Source organism: Notolepis coatsorum, assembly GCF_963971535.1.
Source record: "Notolepis coatsorum genome assembly, chromosome: 3".
Classification (NCBI taxonomy): domain Eukaryota; kingdom Metazoa; phylum Chordata; class Actinopteri; order Aulopiformes; family Paralepididae; genus Notolepis; species Notolepis coatsorum.
The window spans coordinates 95,055,324-95,073,495 of record NC_140167.1 but is presented as its reverse complement, the minus strand read 5'-3'; the positions used below and the strand labels follow the sequence as shown (position 1 = coordinate 95,073,495).

General features: G+C 47.5%; 1 protein-coding gene across 1 annotated transcript in view; it reads left to right on the top strand.

The window, feature by feature from the left end:
- st6galnac5b (ST6 (alpha-N-acetyl-neuraminyl-2,3-beta-galactosyl-1,3)-N-acetylgalactosaminide alpha-2,6-sialyltransferase 5b) overlaps positions 1-17,139 on the top strand; it is a gene marked incomplete at both ends in the record, with an annotated part of 73,075 nt that extends 55,936 nt beyond the window's left edge. Inside the window, 3 exons of the mRNA XM_084311307.1 lie at positions 8,226-8,635; positions 14,723-14,830; positions 16,887-17,139. Coding sequence (XP_084167433.1) covers positions 8,226-8,635; positions 14,723-14,830; positions 16,887-17,139 — 771 coding nt within the window. The remainder of the gene's footprint in view (positions 1-8,225; positions 8,636-14,722; positions 14,831-16,886) is intronic.
- Between the last annotated feature and the right edge of the window lie 1,033 nt (positions 17,140-18,172).

The window sequence follows — 18,172 nt, the reverse complement described above, 5'->3', positions numbered from 1 at the left end:
AATATACCGCCTCCCATCGCAGGAGCTTATTGAGTCCCCGCTGATCTAGACTTTGCATTCGAACATTTCCTCCCCCTGCTGGCTTACAACCGGTGGAACCCCCTACCAGAATCTCCCGCTGCTTCCCCAGAGTACCATAGATATAATTCCTAATATTCAGGTTGTATAATTACCTCCTGCGTAACCAGAGAATGGACATTCATTATTGATTTGCCTACGCACATTCCTTTGCCTTATAAGCGCATTCAAAGTAAAATAGAGAAGTATATTATGTACCTTTTGCTGCAATAAATACTTAAATACAACTTTGTGTGGAACCGATTTCATTGTGGGGAAGTGTTTATCATCATATACTTGTGTACGGTATGGCCAGTAGTAATGTACATAAGACGGTAGTGGTTTAATGATACCATACTTATTAATACAGTCAGGGAATTGTACCCCTCAGTTACAAAAGGGTTAACCTTCTGTAATGAGGTTGTGAAAGGGTTAACATTCTGTAGTGTGGTAGTGAAATGGTTAACCTTCTGTAGTATGTTAGTGAAAGGTTAACCTTCTGTAGTGTGGTAGTGAAAGGTTAACCTTCTGTACTGTGGTAGTGAAAGTGTTAACCTTCTGTAGTGTGGTAATGAAAGTGTTAACCTTCTGTAGTGTGGTAGTGAAAGGTTAACCTTCTGTAGTGTGGTAGTGAAAGGTTAACCGTCTGTAGTGTGGTAGTGAAAGGGTTAACCTTCTGTAATGAGGTCGTGAAAGGGTTAACATTCTGTAGTGTGGTAGTGAAAGGTTAACCTTCTGTAGTGTGGTAGTGAAAGGTTAACCTTCTGTAGTGTGGTAGTGAAATGGTTAACCTTCTGTAGTATGGTAGTTAAAGGTTAACCTTCTGTAGTGTGGTAGTGAAAGGTTAACCTTCTGTAGTGTGGTAGTGAAAGGTTAACCTTCTGTAGTGTGGTAGTGAAAGGGTTAACCTTCTGTAGTGTGGTAGTGAAAGGTTAACCTTCTGTAGTGTGGTAGTGAAAGGTTAACCTTCTGTAGTGTGGTAGTGAAATGGTTAACCTTCTGTAGTATGGTAGTTAAAGGTTAACCTTCTGTAGTGTGGTAGTGAAAGGTTAACCTTCTGTAGTCTGGTAGTGAAAGGTTAACCTTCTGTAGTGCGGTAGTGAAAGGTTAACCTTCTGTACTGTGGTAGTGAAAGTGTTAACCTTCTGTAGTGTGGTAATGAAAGTGTTAACCTTCTGTAGTGTGGTAGTGAAAGTGTTAACCTTCTGTAGTGTGGTAGTGAAAGTGTTAATCTTCTGTAGTATGGTAGTGAAAGGTTAACCTTCTGTAGTGTGGTAGTGAAAGGTTAACCTTCTGTAGTGTGGTAGTGAAAGGTTAACCTTCTGTAGTGCGGTAGTGAAATGTTAACCTTCTGTACTGTGGTAGTGAAAGTGTTAACCTTCTGTAGTGTGGTAATGAAAGTGTTAACCTTCTGTAGTGTGGTAGTGAAAGTGTTAACCTTCTGTAGTGTGGTAGTGAAAGTGTTAATCTTCTGTAGTGTGGTAGTGAAAGGTTAACGTAAGGTTATGTATATAACGAAGTTCTATGAATTATGGTGACGCTCAGCATCATTCTGCACGCACTTCACTTCGTGCACAAGCACTGAATAAAAAATTCCACAATGTACCTTTACATCCCAACATTTGTCTGGCCACAAGGACCACAATGGAAATAAGCTCTGAGCTTTTTTGTGTTTTATCCTTGGCAGTATATCATGACTGTGCTCTTCTGTCACATGTTTATTTTTTTATTGTCAAATAAAGTCATTCATTCATTCATTCATTCATTCACACCCCTATCCGCTTACCTTCATAAGCAGGTGTGTGGTCACCTACTCGCCTCCTTCCCAAACTTTCACCACAAGGCGAGATCAAGGGCCGCAGCGGCGTCTGATGCTGAGCGTCACCATAATTCATAGAACTTGGTTATATACATAACCTTACGTTCTATTCATTATGGCTTCCGCTCAGCATCATTCTGCACAAGAGGAGCTGAGCGGGAGCCAAAGCTCGACAAATGTACCCCGCTGAGGCCCCCCACAACCATCAGACCGGGGAGGGCCGAGCCCCCCGACCCTCCCTAATGGAGGATACCCTCCCTATTGGAGGACGGGAGGGAGATGGATCCGACCGTGCGAAGAGGAACTCAAGCAACTCAACGCACAGGGTGAGCAGACCGTGGCTTGACCCCACGACTACGCACACGCACAACCCGCATGCCACCAGGGAACGAACGGAAGGAACAACCCTCGTTACTGCCCCCAGAATCACGGGGTCAAGAGCAAACTCAACCCCGTGGCAAGGCCGTAGCAGCGGAGCGCGAAGGAAGACCCAGACCCACTGAAGGGACTGGATCCCCTGGAAAAAGGGGGCCCGGAGAGGTCAATGACGCCAGGCATCAAGACCCCACCAGGCGGTCACTTAGTGACACCGCCCCCCACATCGCCAGCGTATTCGGATAGAGCCCCTCCAAGAGCGGGCCCTTACCCCCCAATAGTACACCGCCTGGCACACTGACCCTGCAAAACAGGCAGTCAGCATGGCCGTAAAGCACTCAAAAAAGGTTAACCAACGGAAGCAGGCAGCGCACCGGGGAAACCAGGCAGCAGGCTGTAGACCTGAGCCTGGAGCACTGCGGACGAGACAGGCGCCAAAGGGGTCAACTGAAAACAGCCCCCCCGGCGGAAGGGGCGTATGCTGGCGTTGTTGAGCACCATGACAAAGCCTCCATAAAAAAAAACCCACCCAGAGGGGTCGAGGCAGAGAAGGCTGACACGATTGGCAGACGTCATGAACGTGCAGGGGCACACTCAACCGGGTAACCCAGGAGTTGACTCTGCTCCAACACACCAGGGAATCAACCACCCTCTCGGTACACGGACGGTGGTTGTTCCTATAACCCCTCAAGAAAAAACTCCAAAACACACCTGCGGGTATACACTGGCTATACCGCAGTACAAGTGTTTCAGTTTTCAAAAAGGGTTATCCCAGGCCTACGGTTTCAACGAAACATTACTTCGGACCGGGCCCGGCGGCTCGGGAAGCACACAGGGTTACCAGAGGAGGGTTACTACTCCAACAGCCCCCTCTTCGCCATGCGTGAGAGAGGAGCGAAAGAAAGGAGAACCAGTCCCTTAGGATAGTGCCAGGTACAACGTGTACCCAACAAAGGGTCTCCATAACGCCTAACCCTGTGACACCCGGGCCGACCCGGCATTTTTCCCCCCGAAAAAAGCACAAGTCCCTCAGGGTACCAGAACAGCAGATCTGCATCCCCGGCGGACAACGGGTTAACTTACCTGTACCAGCGCGACCAGAACCAGTCCCGTGCCCTAACCACGCCGACATGCCCACTCCAGAAGAGGGGGTAGGTATGCGTGTCGATCTAAAAACATGAAAAGAGGGCACCACCCAGACGGTCCCATTTGTACCGCGCTCAGTGGCCCACCCCAAGGGCGTGAGACCCCTCTACCTATGTTCTGATCTATTCCGTTAACATCCCCCAGATATGAACGAGAATCCGTCGAGACCCAGTAACAGGCTCTGGGAAGAGGAAAAAATACCCCATCCCAGTTGCCCTATAAAAACGCTGTTTTAATAACAACCAAGGCGTACTAGCCTCCTGCATGATTCTCAACAGAAACACCCCGAGCCAGCACTATGTATGCGTCGAGACCCAACACATCAATGGATAGTCTAACCAGACACCAACATTGGTCCTTCAAGTCGCCTGGGAGAACGACAAGAAGTTTGTCGTGCTTCATATTCTCCACTCTTTTTATTATTAAAAAAGAAAGAAACACCGACTGACATGAATCCCACGTGACGCAGCTGAGGGTAAAAATTGTTTACATTTTTACATCCCGCCACCCTCACCACAGAGGAGAGACAGAACTCCTCAGAGAGACTTCCCACGTGAGCCATAGATTGAAAAGTCACGGTAACATTGAGTCATGTGACCAACCGACTCAAGTTACATGTATATCGAGCGTAGTAGAACAGTAAGTTCTTACGCTTTGCCCCGACAACTTGACAACAACAGACCCTACATACGGGTCTAAACTCACGGAAGCCGTCGTCCAATAGAAACGTGCCTAGTGACGTTTGCTATGACGGGGGGAAACCCAAGACTCAACCGCCTGTGATAGGTGCGGAGTCTGGGAAACCCTCCCCCCCCCCCCCCGTGCCAAGCTGCCTAACAGCTTGGCCCTGACCGAATGAAAAGAGAGTCCAATAACCCCCTGACCAATCAGAAGAGGGAAGGAGGGGTTTATCCGGTACCCCCTCGCAAGCCCAACCCTTGCATACGACAACAACAACAGCCAAATGATACCTTCAGTAGCAATGCTCATGAATAGCGCAAGCTAATTCAATGCACGCTAGCCACAGACACATCTGTGAACAGGGTTTATAGCAAGGCAAAGTTGTGTATGTGTGAACCCGACACCCGTATCTATGTTGTAAGACACAGAAAATCTGATAGAGAGAGAGAGCGGCTGAGCCGCGGTACGTTTTCATACGAGCATTACTGCAAACCAACACAATAGTGTTGCAGCTCAATATCACTGTTTAAGCAACAGAGCACACAACTAACCTCTACCTTTATGTGAAGATTCAGGTCGAGGCAGAAAAAAACCCTTTTTCAACCGAGTGTAGGCTGCAGGCCTTGCTTAAGCTCTAACATGAATGTAACGTCTAGCCCTCCTATCAAACTCATACTAGCGAAAGATTCACACGTTGCATCCCCATCATTTTTGTTTGATCCACTTTTTCTCCCATTTTCTATATTTTCTCCCATCCCAATTTCGTATCATCCAATTCAACCCTCCCCTGTCACGGACGCTGTTTCTTGCCTCCCACAAGCCGGCTGCAATGTGGACTAAGTCATACATAGCACAAGTCCCCTCCGGTACTTGAGGTAACAGCAGTCGCATCTTTTCACCTGCGCAGCTCAGTGGCGAGGAGTAACGCGTGGGAGGCTCACGCTGCCCCCGACCCTTCCTGATTCTACTGCGCAGGCGCACCAACCGACCTGTAGGAGTCGCTGTCCACAACGCCCGATCCCCACCCATCAGTTTCCCACCCCCTAATACGGCCAATGTGTATTAGTACGGACGACCAGCTAAACTGAAAGCAAATGTGGAGCGCTGGGCTCGAACTGACGAGCCCAGCGTCTCCAGGATTTCGTGGCGAGCGCCTTGCCCACTACGCCACGTAGCCGTCACGTTGCATCCCCATCATATGTTTGGTGAATAAACACACAGTTTGTTAACAAAAAATACAGTCCCTCCCTTAGGAGGGACTCTTTATTTCTTTCAACAAAATCATAGTAGGGCCGGGAAGGGAACAGGGGGGGGACCACAGAGGGAAAAAGTCAATTATTTTAGCGACGCCTGCCACGAGCCGCTCGGGATTTGCCACCCCGTGGAGCCCCGGAGGGACGGTAAACGATCGGCGGCTGGTCACGACGATCCCTACCGTCACCTCCGGCGTAGATGGGCCGGCTGCATTGGCGGAGGCGCCCTCTCTCCTCCTGGCCTTCTTCGCCGAAGGTCCAGCAGTGGCGGTGGTAGCAGCGGCGGGCACGGCGGAGGAACCTCGACAACGCGGCTGCCGTCTGACTCCACCGGCAATATCGGGCGGGGGGAAATGAGGCTGGAGCACGGAGCGCTCCTCCTGCATCTCCCTGCAGGTTGAGGTCATCAGCTGCAGTGCCGACCCGAATAGTCAAGCATCGGAGAGGGGTGCCGTCAGAAGTGGAGTCCTCTTCTTCTCCGGCACACGCGCCTGCTCCAGCCAAAGGTGGCGCTGGATTAGAGTGGCCAGGGCACGCACTTTCCCAGCGGCTATAGCCTGCGGCTGAATCAGATGCAGGATGTCTCCTGCCACCTGGGCGAGCTGATCATGCTGTAAATCAGTCAGCTCCGTGCCGCCCGTCAGTATCCCGGACATGAATCTCGCCAGCTGCGCGATGTTGGAAGTGGCAGCCAGAGATTGCGTTGCGGAGATAAATGACTGGTCACTCCAGTAAGCCAACCGCCTCGCCGATTTCCCTTGAGGAACCGGCTTCCGTAACGGCTCCCACACCACCTCAGGACAAAGGAGCGCCGCCATCGGCCTATCAAGCCGAGGCACGCCCTCCTTCATGCCTTCTACCAAACCCACCACCCTCGTGACTTGCACGTAGGCGGTAGTAAGGCCCATGATGTGGGAGACCACCTGTCCCTGACGGACGTAGGCCTCCATTGAAGGGAAAAATGGGCAGACAACGTCCACCCCTCTCACCGGGCGACGTTGCCATAGATGACCTATGAGATCGTCAGGGATAGGAACAGGCAGTGGCTGCGGCAGTGGCACGCCGTTTGCGACTGCCGCCGCCGCCATGTGCTCGGGGAACAAAGCACGCAGTTCCCCCTGCATACTTTCCCCCTCTGAGCCCACGTCCCTCACATGCAGCAGACTACTGGTTAAGGAGCCACATTCTGATGTGGCTGATAGCAGGGCATCCCGCCGCCGAGTCGGAGGTTCTAACCTAACATCTGCGGACGAGGAACCCCAAGGAGACATCTCACCCCCCTCCAGTGTTACCTGGATGGGCGGGAGACATGTCTCCACCGGGCCTTCGAACAAGAACCTGTCCGCTTCTATCATGTAGTCCTCTGTTTCCATCGGCCATGTAGAGTCAGACGCATCCTCATCCGGCTCCAGCAACTCACCAAAACCAGGCCGTTCGCGTCTGCAAGCCACCATCTTGCGACGGGAGCGAGCTGATGCAAAAAGTTTGCGTCTCAAATCCCCCGCAACCAAAGGCGCCGGCCGCCCAACAGCGGACGACTCCCCAGAAGCAGAGGAACCAGAGCCAGAACCAGGCCATCCCACAGGAGACGGCGCTGGTGCACCAGCTCCTTGGAGAGGCAAACTACCCATCGGACGCCTACCGGGCATGGCTGCCGACCACGAGAGAGGCCTCAACCCCGCTCCAAGACGTACGACAGAGGCGGCAATGGAGAACCGCTGGTGAACATTATGACTTAGCTTTTTTCTTTTTGAAATATATGAGAGAAGAAAAAAGCAAGAAAAAATGTAAACACGTATCAACTTTCTTCAACTAAACAACCTCGTCAAGTGTGGGTATCTACCGAAGGCACTTCCTTGTGGTGAAAGTGAAGAAGGAGGCGAGTAGGTGACCACACACCTGCTTATGAAGGTAAGCGGATAGGGGTGTGGCCAGACGAATGTTGGTACGTAAAGGTACATTGTGGAATTTTTTATTCAGTGCATGTGCACAAAGTGAGGTTAGTGCAGACTGACGCTGAGCGGAGGCCAGAATGAAATAGAACCTTCTGTAGTGTGGTAGTGAAAGTGTTAACCTTCTGTAGTGTGGTAGTGAAAGTGTTAAGCTTCTGTAGTGTGGTAGTGAAAGGTTAACCTTCTGTAGTGTGGTAGTGAAAGGTTAACCGTCTGTAGTGTGGTAGTGAAAGGTTAACCTTCTGTAGTGTGGTAGTGAAAGGTTAACCGTCTGTAGTGTGGTAGTGAAAGGTTAACCTTCTGTAGTGTGGTAGTGAAAGGTTAACCGTCTGTAGTGTGGTAGTGAAAGGGTTAACCTTCTGTAGTGTGGAAGTGAAAGGGTTAACCTTCTGTAGTGTGGTAGTGAAAGGGTAAAGGAAGAAGTTGAAGAATCACCCATGGGAACTTAGACAACGCTGTTTAAAATCCAGTCTGAAACCTAAAGGCTTCTCAGGCTGTATATAGTCTATTATAATTATGGTCAAAAAACGAACATAGAAAAAAGGTGGTATTAAATTCCCTCTTTCTTGTCAGTTTGATCAGAATGGTGAGCTTATGTAAAATGATCTTCTGCATGGCATCTACACGTGTTCTCATACTGATGTGTTGGAGCATTTCAGAGCTGCACTTTCTCTTTTGGCAGCCGGATATTATCTCACTTGACCTTGATGTTTAGAAGTGAGAGCTACTTCATAGGTCATACTGAGTTCATATATGTATTTCTCTGGTGCATGGTCAGGTTAGATGTGTAGCATATATCCCGTTGAAGGGCATAGTTGCATTTTAATATACTGTAGTAGCCTTAACTGTTGCATTACCTTACATACATAGTAAAGGAAAATCCATTATCTCCATGGGATAATAATAAATAATGTGAACGTTGTGACCTTTCGTCCCCCACAGCCTCTGAAGATGCACTGTAACTCCTGTGCCCTGGTCACCAGCTCTGGCCAGCTGACGGGCAGCGAGAGGGGCAAAGAGATCGACGGCACCGAGTGTGTCATCCGCATGAACGACGCGCCGAGCGCGGGCTACCAGCGGGACGTGGGGCGGAGGACCAGCCTGCGTGTCGTGGCTCACTCCAGCCTCCAGAGAGTCCTCCGCAGCCGGCAGGAGCTGCTCAACACCAGCCAGGACTCGGTGTTCCTCGTCTGGGGACCCAGTAGCAGCATGAGGCGCGACGGGAGAGGTCAGGTCTACAACAGCCTGAGACTGGTCAGCCAGCTGCTGCCCAAACTCAGAGTCTACGTCATCTCCAGGGTCAAGATGCTGAATCTGGACGAACTATTCGAGAAGGAAACGGGGATAGATAGGTAAGAGGGGCTACGCAGAAGGTCAAGACCGGCACAGTCGTCTTCTGAGTCAAGACCCACTCTGGTGTCTTCTGAGACAAATGTTCAAAGAGACGAGACAAAAAGCAGAAAAAGGTCAACAAAGGGGGTAAGGCTGTTTCCCCGAAGCCCGTTTTTGGGATTCGAACGTCGTCAGGGTTTTTCGAACGAACGTTCGAACCTTTGTTTTATTTTTTATAGTAAAAAAATAAAATAAAATAGATATATATTTATTATATATATATATTTCTAAATATCCTCAAACTACATCCTCAATTTGAATAAAGTAATTAATCTGATTAAATTAGTTTTTTTATTTTATTAAATCAACTTTCCAGACCCAGCCTAGGGAGAAGCCCCAGCCCAACTAAATCAATTAAATCAACTTTCTTTAATGAATATAACTCAACAGTTTTAATACTATAATATTAGTGTAGCCTAATCTTTATCTGTGTGACGGATCATATTGGTCTGCGTTGTGTTTGATGTTAAATGAGAATGTCCCGAGGGGGAGTCGAACAGGGGGCTCCCGCGTCCACGGGCGACGACACAGGCCGCTGCACTAAGAAGTGAATTCACTCCTAACTACTAATTACTAATTAAGTGAGTTTAATTTACCAGCCCGCACTGCCACAGTCACTCGTCAACACACTTGTTTCCATGACTGTGGACATACCCACGGGCTTCCCCGTTACATCTGCAACTTTAAACAGAATGAAAAAAAAATAGAAAAAAAATTGAATTTGAATGCCAACGTAACGAACGAAACGTTCGAACGTTCAGGCTCAGCCTTAAAAGGGGGGGAATAAAAACCTCACAGTTGCTTTTGAGTTTGAGTTGCTTGAAGCGGAATCTGCAGCGGAAGCATGATAATTCAGTTCTTTAATAGATTACACTCTGGTTTGAAATCCCCTACGTGTTTCTGACATACTTGTTCCACAAAGGGACGAGCAGGAGATCCCAATAAGGAGGCCGCTCACAGTGTCATTAACGGGGATTCAGATCAAAGCTAGTCTCAGTATATGTTTATGGATTTGGGGGGGATTTGCTTTACAGCGTGAGGTCATAATTGTCCCTCTGAAGCTACAGTATGAGGAGTCAAGATTCAAGAGATTTATTCATCACATACATACATACATACATACATACATACATACATACATACATACATACATACATACATACATACATACATACATACATACATACATACATACATACATACATACATACATACATACATACATACATACATACATACATACATACATACATACATACATACATACATACATACTGATGAATTGAAAATGGGGGACCCTGATGTAAACAAGACGAAAGTCTTTCTCTGGTCTGCATCCCCTTAACAATTGTGTGTATTGAGCTGTACTGTATTGTACCCATTCTGCAATCTGTTAATAAAGTTTTCAATCAATCAATCAATCAACATACATACATACATACATACATACATACATACATACATACATACATACATACATACATACATACATACATACATACATACATACATACATACATACATACATACATACATACATACACGAGACATGTAGTGAAATGAAGGTGGCCATGCCCGCCTTGATTGTGCAAAAGATAATAGAATAAAATAGAATAGATAATAAAATAGACATGATAAAAAGTACTAAGATAAAATACAATACCATTTAGGCATTTATTTATCACTAAGCTTACGAACGAAAGGTAATGAGTCCTATATACACTACTATACAATATACAGTTATACTATATACAACTATACAAACACATAGTTATGTTTTTTTAAAGTTACCTTTTTTGTGTTTAAAGTGACCTGTAGTGTGTTTGTGTGCGAGAGAGTGCAGGATGTGTGGTGTGTGTGGAGTAGGGTGACCAGATGCAAAAAGTCCAAAAGCAGGACAACAGTAAGATTTTGGTGGGACAAAATGGGACAGATAGATAATGTAATTTTTTTTATTAGAATAACTGGTCTTCACCGAATAGATAAAGGTTAAATCAAAATAAATACAAATTAAATACAGAATTATATCTCTCCACATTCATCTTGCACTGGCAGCCGGCTTGTTACCACCTAACATCTGTTTTAAATATTCAAACTTTATCACTTGACAGGAATGTCTTGTGTTCGATATTCCCTGTTAACACAGAACTAGGGAACACTAGGGAACAAAAATAATAATACAAATAAATTGTGTTTCTCTATTAGAATAACTATGGATAACTATGGATGTAGCTTTTGTACGACCACACGATATTTTTTTTGCAATATCTGAGTCTGGCCAAATGACAGGAGCTAGCTTGCTACCACAGTCGGCTGACCTGTATGAATGGGAGTGTTGTACAGTGTGATAGACGCTTGTTATCTCCGCTGCGGTGACCTTGTCCGTCTGGCTATAATTTTTTGGTTTAAGAAGAAACATATCCATAGATCTGGATGTTTCTTTTTGGTGAGCCACTTTCATGTGAGACTCACGTCGACTGTGGCGCTTCAAGTCGTATTCTCCTCCATGAGCAATTGAAAACGAACTTGTAATGTTGTTGTGTTTTCTTTTTTGACAGCTCTCTAAACGTTGACAGCGCGCTACATTTTGACAGCGCGATAAATTACTATAACCAATCAGATCTGCGATATGAGGTAGCGTCACGACTCTCACGAGCAGAGCGCTAAATTACTACCTAACCAATCGGATCTGCGATATGAGGTAGTGTCACGAGCAGAGCAATGTGTGTGGACAAGAGGCGGGTTGCTACGTTTACTGTAGGGAGGGGCTTTTAGACCAATGTGTTTTTTTTTGCTTCGAAAAGAGGGACATCCTCTCAATATGTGGGACGCGGGACATTCGGTCAAATGGTGGGACAGTACAACCAAAAGCGGGACACCTGGTCACCCTAGCTGTGGAGAGATCAGTGGTCAGTGTTCCTGTTGGCCGGGGGGAAGAGGCGGAGTCTCTCTGTTGATGCTTGAGGGGGATGTAGGGAGTGTTTGCTTGTGTCGTTGTGTCCCTCAGCCAATGCATCTACTGAATAAGCTCCAGCATCGTACACAGAACATTGTGACAGACTCTGGGGTGTTATGACGAGTTGTCACTAGACTGGATTTAACAAAATACACACGGCACACAGTAGAAGCAAGTTTAACAGCAGTTTTAATGCCGTTTAGGGGGAAAGGAGGGGTTAGTGTGATCGTCAGCCAGTCCGTAATTCTAGAGAAGCGTCTTGGTCCGTTAGCAGGGTTCAGTCCACAGAGAGCGGTTCTCGTACGGGCGGGGGGTGGTCCGGGAGAAGAGACGTCAAGACAAGACAAGCAGGGGTCGATGCACAGGCGGGTTCTCATACGATCAGGGGATACAGCACACAGCAGGGTCCTCCTTCCGAAAGCAGATAAACACAGCATGGGGTCACACAGACAGCAATCTCATCTCCTTCTCTTCTCTCGTACTCACGTTCGTACAGGTTTCGCTTCAGCTACTCCAATTAATTCTGTCACTCTGTCTCCATTTTCTTTCTTTTTTTGATCCACTTTTTCTCCTTATTTTTCTATTTTTCTCCCATCCCAATTTCGTATTGCCAATTCCCCTTCAATTCTCCCCTCCCCTGTCTTGAACGTTGCTAGACTATGCCTCCCACTGGTCGGCTGTAGTGAGGATAGAAGCCTTGCATCACGTGTCCCCTCCGGTACACGAGGAGGCAGCCTGTCGCATCTTTTCACCAGACAGCGCGGACTCTCAGTGGCGAGGAGTAACGCGTGGGAGGCTCACGCTGCCCCCGATACTTCCTGTCTCTGCTGAACAGGCGTCACCCAACCGACCTGTAGGAGTCGCTGTCCACAACGTCCAATCCCCACCCACCGGCTTTCCCACCCGCTACCTCTGCCAATTGAGATAGTATGACAACTGGCCCAAGCCGCAGGCAATGCTGACTCGGGGAGTCGAGACCGGAGTCTCTTGCATTGGTGACGAGCGCAATCTCCGCTACGCCAATCAGCCGCCTCACTCTGTCTCCATTTTCTATCTTCCATGATGGTGTGGTGATTGCGCTCACCTGTCTCGGGCGCGTCTGGCACAGGTGCGCTTCATATGCGCCGATGTGCTCTGCTCTGCCGGGAGTTTCTCCGGAACTCCTAATATGGGCATATGCTCCAGTACCTTGGCCGACACATAGCGGCCGTCTATTACCACGCCAGCCGGTCTGCCACAACATGTATACAGAAATGTCTCTGTGTTTGTTGTGAGTCCCTCTGGATACATTACAGTTTGCCAAGACAAGCAAAAACAGATTCAGCTGCACGTCACACGCTTAGATAATTCATGTCAAAGACGGCAAACTCTCTAGTCATTAACTGACAATGACAGATTGATGGCTGTAGAGCTCCAGATTAGACACATCATGCTTAACACCGACTTGACGGTTACATATATTGTAATAATTGGGTAACACTCCATTAAGTTGTGGTGTCAGGGAGCCACAGCCACGGACACTTCTCACAGAATGAGCCAGAACCTGGACAGACTGCTGGGTCCTCCTGACAGACTGCCTTCCCCCGACCCTGGCGCTCTCCCTGGCACCACGAGAGCCCATCGGCAGGCAAGGTGCCAGCTAACACGGTCACCGCAGCCAGGAGGAGGTGGCACAGCTGCCGGCCAGACTATCTATAGTGAGAGGCCAGGCAATTAATTGCCGCACAGATTATTCTCTCCATAACAGGACCCAGTTTCACTCAGGCTTATTTGTTCACAAATGTGTGTGTGAAAATGGAGTCCATTCATTTTCTTATATAATACACAAGTATTGTCTGCACCAAACATCAGGATAAAAGCCTGTATGGCAATACCAGTGCACAGACTTGATAATTATTTAATGCTGATTCTGAGATTTCCCCCCCAATCAAAAACCGTGCAAGGCTCGGATTTACACAAGAAGAATGCAATATAATAATTCCGTCGTTCGGATGAGACACTAAACCGAGGTCCTGACTGATGTCGTTAAAGAACCCAGGATGCCTATCGTAAAGAGTAGGGGGTTCCCCAATGTTCCTGGCCAAATTCCCAATCAGGTTTCTGAGATCAAGGCCACCTAATCATCCCTCCCCCCTTAATTGGCTGATATAAATCCCTGTCTCCTTAGCCGTTCAGCCATTGTGTGTGATGTGTGCCTGGTGCCAGTGTATGGCAGCCATTGAGCCTGCGTAGCCCAAGGTTGGGTGCTGCCAGTGGTGGTGAAGGAGGCAATTTCCCTAACCCTACACAGTAAATTTCGCTGAGTAAATTTTACTCAAACTGAGTCCATTTGAGCCAAAGTGAGTAACATTCAGTTTGAGTCAAATGTACTCAGTTTGAGTCAAATTTACTCAGCAAAATTTACTGTGTACGTTGTAAAGCGCTTTGAGTCTGAGAAAAGCGCTATATAAATGTAATGAATTATTAATTATTATTATTATTATAATCGGTATACTGTCACTTGAACAAATGAAGCCAGTTAAAATAGTAAATTATTTAGAGAGCACAGATGGAATCTTATTCTCTGGTATTTTCTTGTGTGCTGCTTGAATGAAAAGACCAATCTGCACGGTGATTGATTGAATGAACATTTTATTAACATATTGCAGAATGGGTACAATACAGTACGGCTCAATACACACAATTGTTAAGGGGATGCAGACCAGAGAAAGACTTTCGTCTTGTTTACATCAGGGTCCCCCATTTTCAATTCATAATGAATTGTAAGTAAGGGTGCAACTTGCTCCGTGCAATCCATTCTTTGTGGATCTAGTCCTTAAGTCTAAGTTGTGTGGGTGTGTTTGATTTAGGGACTAGGGCAGGCGAAGCCTCACTTAAGTATACCCACGGTGTGTTTTAAGGACGTGACAGGGAGCAATTGTTGTAATTAACGACCTAAACTACATGACCCCAAAGTAGTTAACTATGTGGAAAAGCTACTGAGATTTGAATGTAGTTAAACTACCCAGCCAACTACTGCAAATTGTAGTTAAACTAGTAATTGAACAACACTGTCTGGATCTAAACAAAAGCGCCCCCTCTTGTCTTGCAGGAGGAACTCACACTCTTGGCTGAGCACGGGCTGGTTCACCATGGCCGTAGCTCTGCAGCTGTGCGACAGGATCAACGTCTACGGCATGGTGCCCGCTGACTTCTGCAGGTGGGCGGCTGTGACCTCTGACCCACGAGGTTCAGCTGTTTGGTGTGATTACAATAATATCATCATCAGGCGGCTGAGTGGCACAGTGGGCAAGGCGCTCGCCACTAACGCAGGAGATGCTGGTATCGAGCCCAGCTCTCTGCGTTGCTTCCGGCTTGACCGGCCGTCATACTAACACAATTGGCAGTGTTAGAGGGTGGGAAAGCCGGTGGGTGGGGATTGGACGTTGCGACTCCTACAGGTCGGTTGGGTGACGCCTGCACAGCAGAAACAGGAAGTATCGGGGGCAGCGTGAGCCTCCCACGCGTTACTCCTCGCCACTGAGAGTTCGAGCTGTCTGGTGAAAAGATGCGACAGGCTGCCTCCTCGTGTACCGTAGGGGACACGTGATGCAAGGCTTCTATCCTCACTACAGCCGACCAGTGGGAGGCATAGTCTAGCAACGTTCAAGACAGGGGAGGGAAGAATTGGAATCACGAAATTGGGATGGGAGAAAAATAGGAGAAAAAGTGGATCAAAAAAATAATAATAATATCATCATCATTTTATTTATTCGTACATGGAATTGTTACAGTCCAACAGTGTCTTCAGTACATATGTAGTTCACTTAATATGATCCACTAAATTCCATGGCCACTTACTGTACTACCTGCCAGACCAAACTAAATGTACATACTTGTTTTGCAGAAATGAAAACATCAACACAATTAAATTAACATAAATAAATAAATTGTGTGTATCTATCAGTTAAATTCCATATTTGCTGAGGTTAATTCATTTACACACACACACACACACACACACACACACACACTCACACACACACACACACACACACACACACACACACACACACATACATGTATCTATATATATATATATAGTACACTGTTCTATTACATAATGTATTATTCTATACTTCTATATACTATACTATTATACTATATAATTGTATTTTATTTTGTTATACTATAACTAAATCATACTATTTATACTACACTATATTATATTGGTATACAGTATTATACAATGTTTTAATATATTATCTTTCACAACTTCTTATGACCACCTGCCATCAGAAGGTCTCATTGAGTCACGGTGTCCTACTCGATCAACTCTGCACCACCCTGTTTTTATTCCATCATTACTTTTCTTTTTCAAAAGTTAATTACATCAATATTGTGCGGAACAGAACAGTATTATTATGTTTGTTGGTGAAGTAACTACCTACCTTGTTTATCAACCAGGAGAAGAGAAAGTTGTATATTGTAGTTGAAATCTAGTAATCCATGTACAAAAACATTACAGTAGTTACAACAGGATTGTGTGCCGGTAAGGCAGTTTTATGTTTATAGGTAGTGAGGCTTTTATTTTGGGAGAAATTTGTTTTGCCCATCGGTGCCCTCTAGTGGTCAGAAAATAATAATTTCAGCTTTAAACAGTGTTCCAGAGATTTATTTTTCTTAATTGGGACACTTAATTTATCCAGCACTCTAAAGGTATGTCATGCACTACTTTGAAATTTCAAAGGTTCACATTTCTACAGTATCTCAAAACGACATAGTGCAATTAAAACAAAAAGAGCTGGCAGCTTTTCACAAGTGATTAAGAGAAAGTGGAGAAAGAGGGGTTATCAACTGACTAAGTAAACACACACACGCACGCACACACACACACACACACGCACGCACGCACGCACACGCACACACACACACACAGAAACAATTAAAGAGCTAGGCCTATGATGACTGTATATTCTTCTGGTAGGCATCCTCAAAGAGAATCGGTTATGGATGATTGGATGGATAAATGTGGGAGAGATCTGAGCAGCTCCCTAGTATCTTTACTGAGCTCAGCTCTGCGAGCCTGTGGTTGTCATCATCAGAGGAACAGTCTGTCGGCTAAGATTCCTCCTATGATCCTCCTCACCGCTGTTTCTACCTCTCTGTACGTCTCCCACGTCTCTCCCCCTCCCTCCTCTCCTTTCGTCTCCCCGTGTCTCTATCCATCCACCTCTCCTCTCATCACGTCTCCCCCGTGTTCTCTCTTCCTATAGGTCGCCCTCCCACCGCTCGGTGCCGTACCATTACTACGAGCCCGCGGGGCCCGACGAGTGCTCCATGTACCTCTCTCACGAGCGGAGCCGGCACGGGAGCCACCATCGCTTCATCACCGAGAAGACGGTGTTCGCCAACTGGGCTCGAACCCTCGACATCCACTTCTACCAGCCGGACTGGCACCCTGCCGCCGTTGTTGTCGTCGGCTCCTCGCATAACGGCTCACGCTCTCCGGCGCCGCCCGGGTCCTGAGACTAAGCGGAAGACGGCAACAGAAACGGGGTGAAATACATGCTTGACGTGTATGAGGTTCCCAAACGCGCGGATATCTATTCTTGCCAACGTGACTTGGCGGGAAGGCTGTGGGGCCATGTAAGCTGCTGCCACTGTTACCATTAGCTTACGGCATAAGCCGATTGGACCATCATGTAATGGGCAGAAAGCAGCTACAGTACAATAATAATTTTATTTAAGATGTTTTTTTTGTTTGTTGTTGTTGTTGTTGTTGTTGTTGTTGTAGGGTCCAGACCTCTGGGAGAAAGGCCAGGCTAACCCATGTTACTTTAGGCTGTGGTGTGTCCTGTTTTTAAAAGGTCCGAACAAGACTTCAAGGGGATATAAAGTAACTGCAGAATAATCTTTTCATCAGCTAGCGCTGGTACAAATGATGAGATCAAAGTATACCGAGCAGCGCCTTGCATACTAATGCCGCACACGCGTGCGCTCCAGCTCGTTCCTAGTGTGGAGGGCGGGGGAGGGGGTCTTGGCAGGGGACCATAGCTCGCCACGTCTCCAGGGTGAAGGACCCCAACACGGCTGTTTTCAGGATCCCAGATGGGGCCCATCCTGTGGCCCCTATGCTGCCGGAAGACAGGATATTGACTTGCTGCCCGCTCTCCTCCCGTTCATTCTGTTTCACCACGAGAGCGAGCGCTCGGCTGGAATCTTAATGGCGTCACCCCCGGCCGCCAGGTGGTTTCGTGCCACAAAGACGGCGGCTCATGGAATGCTGGGATGTCAGTCACGCTCAGTGCACCAGCCCCCCCTGAGAGGGTTGTGTGCTTAGCACACCGATTACTGTCCCTCGAGGCAGGGCAGGGCAGGGCAGGGTGGGTAGGGCAGGGCGGGGCAGGGCAGGGTGGGTAGGGCAGGGCGGGGCAGGACAGGGCAGGGCAGGACAGGGCAGGGCAGGGCAGGGCAGGACAGGGCAGGACAGGGCAGGGCAGGACAGGGCAGGGCAGGGCAGGGCAGGACAGGGCAGGGCGGGGTGGATTTTCAGGGCTTC